This window comes from Centropristis striata, chromosome 10 (genome assembly GCF_030273125.1).
Source record: "Centropristis striata isolate RG_2023a ecotype Rhode Island chromosome 10, C.striata_1.0, whole genome shotgun sequence".
NCBI classification, from domain to species: domain Eukaryota; kingdom Metazoa; phylum Chordata; class Actinopteri; order Perciformes; family Serranidae; genus Centropristis; species Centropristis striata.
In genome coordinates this window covers 34,575,528-34,587,224 of record NC_081526.1, presented here as the reverse complement: position 1 = coordinate 34,587,224, position 11,697 = coordinate 34,575,528, and the positions used below count along the sequence as shown (strand labels likewise).

Genomic DNA, 11,697 nt, shown 5'->3' with positions numbered 1-11,697 from the left:
TAGGCATGCCAACAGTGGTTAAAACACCTACTCCCATTACTACATGTAACTTTGTGTTCCTTTTTCATTTTGATAGATCTCATATTCCTTATAACATAGTTATAGTAAATAGTTCTCAACCTTTTTGAGTCGCGACCCCCAATTTAACATGTATGTTGTCCGTGACCCCCGCTCACTGAACACAATCTCACATGCACAGTTCAGATCACCCAAAAAAGAAACAAAATGACCACAAAAAGACACAAAATGAGCAAAAAAAGGAAACAAAATGACCAAAACAGGCACAAATTGACCACAAAATGATCAAAAAAAGACACAAAATGACCAAAAAAGACAAATTGACCAAAAAGACACAAAATGACCCAAAAAAAGACACAAAATGACCCAAAAAAGAAACAAAATGACCAAAAAAGACACAAAATGACTAAAAAAAGACACAAAATGACTAAAAAAAAGACACAAAATGGCCAAAAAAAGGAAACAAAATGACCAAATAAGATACAAAATGACCAAAAAAAGACACAAAATGACCAATAAAGACACAAAATGACTAAAAGAAACACAAAATTACCAAAAAAAAGACATTAAATGACCAAAAAGACTAAAACACATGAACACATGAACACTTTAACACAGTGGAGACAGAGCTGACTTCCAAAATGATTTGGCGACCCCCAGAAATCATCTCGCGACCCCAATTGGGGTCCCGACCCCAAGGTTGAGAATAGCTGCCTTATAAGACAGCTGTTAAAGTCTCAGTAAATATAACATGAGCAATTCTCTGGAATCTGAAGCCATGAAATGCAAACAAGGGTGGATATAAAAAAAACCATATCCACCCTCAAATCAAATGTGCCCATGACATTCTATCTCTATGATCATTGCACTCAGGTTCATTGCAAATCTACCATTGAATTCTTTCAACACTTTGGTAGAAGTTGGTCAGTCATGCTACAGTGAAAGGCATCATCTGTCTCAAGGCCTGCAACTTTCCTGCTTCACTATTATATTTTGTTATGTTTTATGGAAGAGATGCCTGTCTTTATTAGGAGAGTCTGTATGTGAGCAGTTATTACTGCTCCACATTCATGTTGCATGTATGCATCCATGTAACCTTTCTGTACCAGCCAGGTCATTTATAAGCAGCCTTAGTGATAAGCAGAGAAAAGATTTATTGTGGCAAAGTTGCGTTGAATATGTGACACATATTATATGCTATAGATACTTTATTTAATAGAATGTGTTTTATTTCTTTAATCACAGTGTTTAAGCATCTTAGTGAGGCTGGTTGGATCTTGCCTCTAATACAAGTCATTTAAAAGCAGTCACTAATGACTGAAATGAATAACCGTGTGTTACTCGCGCGAGTTGATCGCTCGAGTAGTTGAATTTACTCGCGTGAGTGACTCGCGAATTTTCGCCCAAGAGACTATTTAGCGCCAAATAATTCCCTCCATTTCATTCTGTCATCAACCATGGCTGACATTGCGTCCCTGTACCTGCTCTGGAAGTCCGAGATACGTCGGAAACTCACCCGTCGTGTCTGGGTGAGTGACATCATCCGGAGGCGCACTCTCCTCCAGGCAAGATCTTTATGGTTCCGGTTGCGGTAGGAGGGTGATGATGTGTCAAAAAGCTCGGGAAGCCCACAGACCGCAACAATAAGTTTCTCCTCCATTTTTCCGGAATAGGCGGGTTCCCGGGATGCATGACGTCACTGTCGTCCAGAATCTCAACGCTGATAGGCTGTCCCGACACAGCGTCACGCGAATATTTCGCCAAAGTTGAATTTATTGAACTCACGCGAATTTGCGTTGTTTCATTCGCGTCAATCGCGGCATTCGCGTCGCGCGAAACCCGCGATTCGCGCCACCGGCAAAAATTCGCGTCTATTCGCGTGTTTGCATTGACTTTGTATGTAATCTTGTCGCGCGAAATATTCGCTACGCGTCCGGTCTGAACACACCGTTAGTGATATGCAGAGAAAAGATTTATTGTGGCAAAGTTGCGTTGAATATGTGACACATATTATATGCTATAGATACTTTATTTAATAGAATGTGTTTTATTTCTTTAATTACAGTGTTTAAGCACCTTAGTGAGGCTGGTTGGATCTTGCCTCTAATACAAGTCATTTAAAAGCATCACTAATGACTGAAATGAATAACACAGAAGAGAAAAGACATACAGGCTACAGAAGCCACAAGCGACCACTGAAGAGCACACACAATGTGCAACATTTATAAAGAATAATATATTTGGAAAGATTACATAGGCCTACATAACATTAAAAACTTTTAATCATAAAATGTAATTATTTTCATGAGCGTGTTTTATTCTACCTGAGTGGATATAATTATAAAGTTACAATATTTTTCTAATTTTGTTTTAAGACAATAAAGTAAGTGAAATATTTCTTCTTCTTTTTAAATTTTTCATATGTTATACTTATGCTTTGGTTGTTTTCTCATTATGGTTAGATGCATGAGTGACTGGACCCTACACTCTGTCATGTATAGGTGAAAAATGACCTGTGTAAGAATCAATGCGTTTTTATGCCACTTTTTTCATTTTGGTTAATTATATTTTGGTCAATACAAAACACAGTTAATGTGTGTGCATCATGTGTGTTAAAGAATAACACACACACACACACACACACACACACACACACACACACACACACACATACATGTCTTTATATAGTTGTGAGGACCACCACTTCCCCTAGCCCAACACACACATTTCAGGGTTTACCATCTCTGTTAGGACCTTCCCTGAAATTCATACAGATGATTAATTAAGGCCTTTAGAGGCTATCCTAGCATTTTCTTTGTGAGGACTGGGAAAAATGTCCTCACAACTACAAATGTCCTCATAATGTTGGTGTTCTGGCCCTCACAACTACATAAAGACAAGCACACAGCCACAGAGACACACACACACACACACACACACACACACACACACACACACACACACACGCGCGCGTCTTTATATAGTTGTGAGGACCACCACTTCCCCTAGCCCAACACACACATTTCAGGGTTTACCATCTCTGTGAGGACATATCCTAGCATTTTCTTTGTGAGAACCGGGAAAAATGTCCTCACAACTACAAATGTCCTCACAATGTTGGTGTTCAGCCAAGGGTTGGCCCTCACAACTATATAAAGACAAGCACACACACACACACACACACACACACACACACACACACACACACACACACACACACACCTTCCCACACTGACTGTTGACTTTACGATCTAAACCCTCTTTCTCTTTGGTTGGCCCTGTCTGCTTCTTTCCTGTAGCTGAGTTGTGGCTTTTGTCACCCCACACCTTCCCATTGTTTGGTACATTTTCCATGAAATTCCATAGAAAATGAATGTGGGTCATTTTTGACCCACCTATGGAAGAGTGGGGTTGTAATACAAAAACTACAATTTCTTAAAATGTATAAAAGGTAAGTTAAAAATATAAATGTTGAAATAATATCAATAACATATTTTTGAGGAAAAACTGGAATATGAAATCATTCAAACTTTTCATTACGAAAATATTGCAAGGAAATGACCTCCCCGGGTCATTTTCGATTCACTTACGCATCTATGTGTTAACTCAGTGTTTTGTTTTTGCATTTCATGGCTTCAGATTCCAGAGAATTGCTCATGTTATATTTACTGGGACTTTAACAGCTGTCTTATAAGGAATATGAGATCTATCAAAATGAAAAAGGAACACAAAGTTACATGTAGTAATGGGAGTAGGTGTTTTAACCACTGTTGGCATGCCTACAAGGGGATCATGTCAGTCTGTTAGCAAATCTGATATACAGGCTGGCTTTCAGCTGGATCTCAAGCAATTTAACAGACATTTGTATATGAAATGAGATTTGTACATGAAAAACTTCGGTCAAGATTCCTTTAAAAGGTGGATTTTCACTGTGTTAAATAAAGAATCTCTTGCAATCTACCATTGCATTCTTTCAACACTTAACTCAGTGTTTTGTTTTTTTTATTTATTCTCTCCTTCCTTGTTTGTAATTCAGGGCGTCAGATTCCAGTGAATTGCTCATCTAAAATATTGACTGAGGCTTTAATAACTGTCTTATAAGGAAAATTACACTTTGCAAAAGTACACTTAAAAACAAACAAGACAAGACAGTTAACATCTGTCTTATAAGTAAAATTAAGTCTTATCTTGTTTTTAAGTAATTTCCCCTATAAGACAGGTGTTAAAGCCATAATGAGGAAGCAACCACAGTATAAAAGTCACAACTCCATTCACTGCTGCAGACAACTCTGACTCACGATTCAAGGTAAGATCAAGGCATCACATATACATGCAAATGAAAGAAATGTAACCTGACTGCATTATATACAGACAGTTGAACCTTTTTCTATCTGTATTGTTGGTTGTAGTCAGCTAGTATATAAGTATAACAATGATTATAATTATTTACATTATCATTATGTATAATTATTATTGATATTATTATCAACTCTCAGTATTGTGTGTGTATTTGTCTCTATATTAGATGGCCTTGTATCTCCTACTGCTGATGCTGACAGCATGTGCTGCCGTTCCTCAAGGTAAAAAATATCAAGAAGAAAACAAAAAATAAACATCACAAGAATTAAAACATGCAAGTGTATCTGTGTTACAGCACTTTTTTTTCTTTGGACTTTTCACTGTAAGACTTTGCTGTAAATTTACAGTCAAATTCTAACAGTAACTTCCTGTATTATGATTATACAGTATATTGCTGTGAAAACAATGCATTGTGGGAGTTATCATGATTGCTCAGGCATTCCAACGGTCAAAATGATATTTTTACAGGAATTTACGGTTTTCAGCTGAGCATGTCGGGAAAATAAAGCCGTTATTTTCTAAAAGAAGAAAAGTTTTATTTTATTTCATTTTTGTCTGGGCTGAAATAATCACAATGTGTTGTTTTTCCAGTAATACTAATATAGAGTTTTCATGGATTAGTTGTAACATAATTTTGAGTTAAACATTTAAACGTCACGCTATTTTTTTTCTTCGTTACAAGACAGTTTGTCAGTAAACAGACCTGTATTTCTATAATACAGTAGAGGTACTGTGAATTTTACAGTTACTTACTGGCGAAACTGCTGCCAGTAATTTACTGTAATTTTACAGTAAAAAGTTTTACAGTGTACCTTTAAGCTCAGTCGTGTTTCTTCTAAAATTAAAATGAGGCTTATATAAATAGCAATAACAATGTTGTTTTTCATTTGTGCAATCGATTTGTTTTAATCATACAATACACTGTTCAATTCAGATTTTGACTTTCCCTCTTTTTAAAGATCTGTCAGGTAAAATGTTCACCTTCCCGCAACAAACTGACTCAGCTCACGTGAGGCTGGCGACATCAAGACAGGGTCTGAAGGCTGTTACCGTCTGTCTCAGGTAGTGTTGAATATGCAAAATGAATGAAACAACTGCTCCTCTAACATAGGTCTTTGCTTTTAGTGGATCTCACTTCAACATTGTAACCAACATGGTCTCACAGGAATCCGTGAAATAGCCACGGATTTGCTTAACTCAAAATCCAAGTTGGAATAGACACGGAATCACTCAAATTTCTGTGAAACTGACACGGATTTCGCTACGATGCAAGTTAATGACAGTCATATCCCGTGGCTATTCCAACATACAAAGTGATTATGTACATTCACTGAGTGAATATTTAGAAAATAAAACATATATTTCTCGCTAGAAATGTGATCAAAATCCATTTTTATGCAGAAACTAAGTCAAAATATTGATTTTTTCACTAAAAATGAGAAAATGTCCGAAAATGTTTTTTGTTCTGACCGCCGGGACCTTGAAAGTCACGTGACTTGGAACAAACCAATAGGAACAAACTATCCATGGAATAGCCACGGGATATGACTGTCATTAACCTGCATTGTAGCAAAATCCGTGCCAGTTTCACGGAAATTTGAATTATTCTGTGGCTATTCCACGGATTTTGACTTAAGCGAATCCGTGGCTATTTCACGGACCATGTTCTTGTAACATATGATACTAGGATAAAAAAAAGAAATACATCACAAAAAGGTGATGAAATAATACATGAATTCATCCCAAACAACTGCTCCTTTAACAGTAGAAATAATCATGTATAATTCTGTCTTTGTCATCCCTACAGGTCCTTCACAGACCTCCGCAGAGCTCACAGCCTTTTCTCTTTGGCCACACCTTCTAAATACAATGACGTTTTGATTTTCAAGCCTGTTGCTACCAATGACATTTACTTTTGGATCAGGAGTAACTATGTAGTATTTGGAGGGCAGGACTACAAAGTGAACACGTGGCACTCAATTTGTACCACGTGGGATTCAGCGACTGGACTAGCACAGCTCTGGTTAGACGGAAAGCCCTCAAGCACAAAATCCCTCAGCACTGGATCCCACATCAGCGGCCCTATTAAAATTGTTTTAGGACAGGTACGGGTTTTAAGCACTATATTTAATTTATTGGAATAGTTCAACACTGTTGGTAATATGATGATGATTATTATTATATTTAGTAGATAAGAAGATCAATACCTACGGAAGCCCTGAACCGGAAGTGAAGAAATTTTTTTTTGAGATGTTATCTTGTTATTTCGAGATCATATCTCGTTATTTCAAGATAATATCTCATTATTTCGAGATAATAAACATATGTAAAAAAAAAAAAAAGAATTAAAAAAAAAAAAATCTTCCAAAATTTTTTTTTCTTCAGATATTATCTCATTATTTCGAGATAATATCTCGTAATTACGAGATAATTACGATTATCGAAATAATAATGAGGGCTTCCGTACGTAAATACCAGCCTGATTGGTAAAAAATCTTCACATCTAATTCTCAGCAGCGAATATGTTTGGTTTTTCACTATTTTGTAATTTATTGTATGTGTTCAAACAATACATGAGAAAAAATGTAGTATTATGAATGCATCATATAATACAGATGTTATCTCTTATGTCAAATGTCACAGGACCAGGATTCCTATGGTGGAGCCTTTGAGATTAATCAGTCTTTCGTTGGCATGCTGTCTGATGTCCACATGTGGGACCACGTCCTCGCCCCCTGTCAGATCCAGGACTATGCGTCTTATCTGAACTTCCCTCCAGGAAACGTGCTCAACTGGAGAGCGCTGGAGTTCCAGACTGTAGGAAGAGTGCTGGTAGAAGATGGACACTGGACAAACTGTTTTTAAAAAAAGTTGAAAAAAAATTGGATTTAAAAAAAAATCATTAATGGAAGAATAATAATAATTCAAAAAGAACAACTATAATTTACTTAAATTTTTAAAGATAGTTTACAATAACCATCTAAGTGATGTTTATAGATGGTTTATAAACCAATTATTAATCATTTACAAAGTTCTATACATATTTAATCTTTAAATGTTTTCAAACAATTTCTTAAAGGTATAAGAATCATTTTGAAGTAATTTACATACTTAATATGGTGTTAAAAATGTTATAATGAGTGCAAAACTATGAATAAACTAATAATCATAATGTAATTGTTTGTGTATGGTAAAGTAACTATCAACTTAAAATTAATATACCTTCTTTGGCATTTATAAATTATAGTTCAACATTAATACATTTTCTATTTACCATTCTAAAGGCCTATATGTGGTTTATAAATGATGATTAAACATTAATAAACTATCTGTTTACCATTTATAAATGATGTATTTACCATCTATAAATGATGTGTTACCCATATTTCATGCTCAAATGAATGTTTAACAGTATAAATAGGAATACAAAAGGTTTGAAGCAAATAAAAAATAACCACTTACTGTGATTTCTTTTTTTTAGTGCAAGAACAGCAGACCAACATTAATGCAAGAAGTAATTTTGTGCATTTTTACACAAGATTTCATGCTCAAATGCATGTAGTTGTACTGAGGGCCACTTTAAGTGAGGGTGCGGGCCGTATGCGGCCCCCGGGCCTCCAGTTGCCCATCCCTGCTCATATGCTGCTATATATATACTATATATATATATATATCCTTAGCCTCATAGCATAATTGCCTAAGTCATTTTTTGGCCAAATTGTGATATCTGCCTAAGGTAGTTCATGTTTCTTCAACTTTCTAGACAATAAATGTACTTTCAGTCAGTCAAAGGGATTAGGAGAAGTGTGTTTTTACTTTTAATCACATTTCTGCAACAAGGTATGATGAAGTGATGTAAACGCTAGCAAAATACTTTTAAAGAGAGACTTGTAAAGAGATTTGTTTTGACTAGAAATAAGACATTTTGACAAGATATAAGATAAGTATTCTTGGTTAGATTTAGAGTTTTTGCAGTGAACCTGTTCATATTTTCGGAATAGTGTTCAGTGAGCAGAAGTACTCTGTGTTCGTTCCAAAAAAAGACCAGTGTGATGTATTTATCGTTTTTTTCTTGTTTTCTGAAATGCTCAAATATGACTTAGGCAAATATGCTATGAGGCTAACGATATATATATCAAGGTTTTCTTGTATATAATTCTGAATGACAGGTTGTTTCTTCAAGATAGATTTGGCTTTTAAAATTCAATCAAGCTGCATAATTAAAGAGGTTTAGTGAAGGTTGGTCATTTTTGACCCTTAGGACAAGTGGTGAATACACAAAAGTTAAGACAACTCAAGGGTTAAACGTGTCAGACAATGCAGGAATTGCATAGATTTGCAAGCTGTTTCATGAACATACACTACTGGTCAAAAGTTTTAGAACACACCAACTTTTCTAGAATTTAATTGAAAATGATGCAGTTTAATGTCTCAGTCTACTCTGAAATTAATGCACATTTGCAACATTTAAAATTCTTTATTGAGCATGATAGTATTTTGAAAATAAAAAAAGATTCAAAATCACATTTTATGTTGAACTAAAGTACTAAAAAAAGACACAAAATGACTAAAAAAAGACACAAAATGACTTACAAAGACATGAAAAGAATTCAAAAATGGACAAAATAGCCCAAGACTCCATAGAGTTCAGTTGTTAACCCATTTCTTGTTCCCTGAAAAAAGGCCTACTTGCATAATTCTGAAATGTACATTATCTTTCAGTTTTGGTTAAGCTTACCTTTTTTTATTTACCTCTGGCAGTTCACCACTTACCTTTGTACCCTTTCAAGCTGTTCATTTGACTTGAACTGCTTGAATTTCAATAAAAAATGGAAAAATTGGGGTGTTCTAAAACTTTTGACCGGTATTGTATCTCCAGGTGATAATGGCATCATTAAAAGGGGGCAGTCAGAAATATAAATAAGTTGTAAACTGGGCAATTCATATGAGTTACAGTCAGATCCTTATGCAGAGACAGCGATGATAAATGGTGCACGGTGAGGGGTCTCCCATAGAAGAGTGCAGAGGGATGGGCGAGGCTGGGAGCTCACCTGGTGTCTGATGGAGCCCTGGATCAGGTCTATTCATCAGCCTGCCTCAGTGAGAGATAGCCCTGCCAGCACATCCATGGCTCACAACGGGCTACCTTGAATAAATAATGGAAGATCTGTGGGAGCGAGGGGGCGCCTGGCCGTTGACCACAGCTGAAATAGGATCTTTGTCACCGGACTGCATGGAAGTGTCAGCTGAATGATGAATAGTTTTTATTGGGCTGATGAGGCTTTTTTTCTCTGTAAACGACAGCCACAGCATGTCCACAGTGTTGATACAAGAGGGACGAGTATTTCATGTGTAGCTTTCAGTTTTTCTTCCATGTTTCCAAGTGAACTGAGTAAATTACAAATATACCCCTAACATACACTACTGGTCAAAAGTTTTAGAACACACCAACTTTTCCAGAATTTAATTGAAAATTATGCAGTTTAATGTCTCAGTGTACTCTGAAATTAATGCACATTTGCCACATTTGAAATTCTTTATTGAGCATGATAGTGTTTTGAAACAAAAAAAAAGATTCAAAATCACATTTTATGTTGGACTAAAGGACTAAAAGAAGACACAAAATGACCAAAAAAAAGACACAAAATGACAAAAAAAGACACCAAAAGACACAAAATGACTTACAAAGACATGAAAAGAATTCAAAAATGGACAAAATAGCCCAAGACTCCATAGAGTTAAGTTGTTAACCCATTTCTTGTTCCCTGTAAAAAGGCCTACTTGCATAATTCTGAAATGTACATTATTTTCCAGTTTTGGTTAAGCTTACCTTTTTTTTATTTACCTCTGGCAGTTCACCACTTACCTTTGTACCCTTTCAAGCTGTTCATTTGACTTGAACTGCTTGAATTTCAATAAAAAAATGGAAAAATTGGGGTGTTAGGGTTAGTTACTTAGTTACTTCCAGTTACTTCCAGTTGCTCCGAGAGTTTACATGACCCGAAATTTCAGGAATAATTTTTAAAAAGCCGGTCTCAGCTCTTTCACTCTCAGGTGTTTCCAGGGATTTGGAGCTGTCAGAAAAAAAGCAACAGATGGAAAGACACCTGTGAAAGTTTCCACAGTCCATATTGAAGTTCAATGGGAATAACACATCAAAGTTTAGGAGACCACTGGCTCAAACGCTGAAACAAAATGTCCAAAACAAGACGAGTATTATCCCAGAGGACACAGTATCGGATATAAAGCTTTAGAAAAATGTGTTAGAGCTCTCTTCCTTTTAAAAAAAACATATCGACTGATGTCAGATTCAACATTTCATAGCTCTGGACTAATGTCCAACTACTCTTCATAGCAGATGTTCATGACATAAAATAAAATAAATAAGAAAATAAAAAAAGAGGTCCACATGCTTTTACAGTATGAGCATGGTTCTTTTGCTTCCCTCTGGCAGCAGTGTGTACGACACATCTGGAAAACTGCTACCAACAGCTGAATTAAACATCTAAGGACAAAATCTGCAAAGTAAACAATCTGTTCCTGCAAAACAAGGGCCAGTTTGAAAAGAAAAGTATTGACGGAAGAAGAACAACAACCAAAAAAGTGTTAGTGGTAGACCGTGGTGAAAACACAATTATTGTACAAACACTCATTGGTCTGACACACACACACACACACACACACACACACACACACACACACACACACACACACACACACACACACACACACAAACAAACATATTTCTTGATAATAACCAAAATTCTTATCAGGAAAACCATGGTAAATGGCTAGATATCAGCTCTGAATGTAACAAATATAAATGTACCTTTAGTTGCACACACTGTAATAAATTATTCTGTAGTGATTTCATTTTACTTAATATATTTGATAAAATGTATTAAATATAAATGCGTCCTTGATTTTGAGGCAGTTGTTTAAGTAACTTTAATATAAAAATGTTTGAGACAGAATCGACTTATTTTGATCACATTAAATATAATCTTTATGTGTATGTAATTCTAAATCAAGAGAATTTTGAATGAATCCAACACAATAGAATTAGTCTGTTTTTAATTGACAGGCACTTCCTGTTAAGTTGTTATTAACTCAACTAACGTAGTTAGATTTTATTAATAATATTGCATGCAATTTGTTGCCTCAATTTTATTGAGTAGCTATTGTTTATCTTTATCAGGCATTAAAATGAACAAGAAACTGAAGACAACAAGGGTCTAATCATTTTTTCCATGACTGTGTGTGTGTGTATATATATATATATATATATATATATGGGTCTGACAGCTCAGTAGTCTGTAA

The 11,697-nt window shown here is 35.6% G+C and overlaps 1 protein-coding gene across 1 annotated transcript; it reads left to right on the top strand.

The window, feature by feature from the left end:
• Positions 1-4,543: 4,543 nt before the first annotated feature.
• LOC131979273 (C-reactive protein-like) lies at positions 4,544-7,308 on the top strand. Its single transcript, XM_059343219.1, has 4 exons — positions 4,544-4,598; positions 5,337-5,439; positions 6,185-6,482; positions 7,021-7,308. The coding sequence occupies exons 1-4, from the start codon at positions 4,544-4,546 to the stop codon at positions 7,240-7,242; spliced, it is 678 nt and encodes a 225-aa protein (XP_059199202.1). The 3' UTR covers positions 7,243-7,308.
• Positions 7,309-11,697: the final 4,389 nt, after the last annotated feature.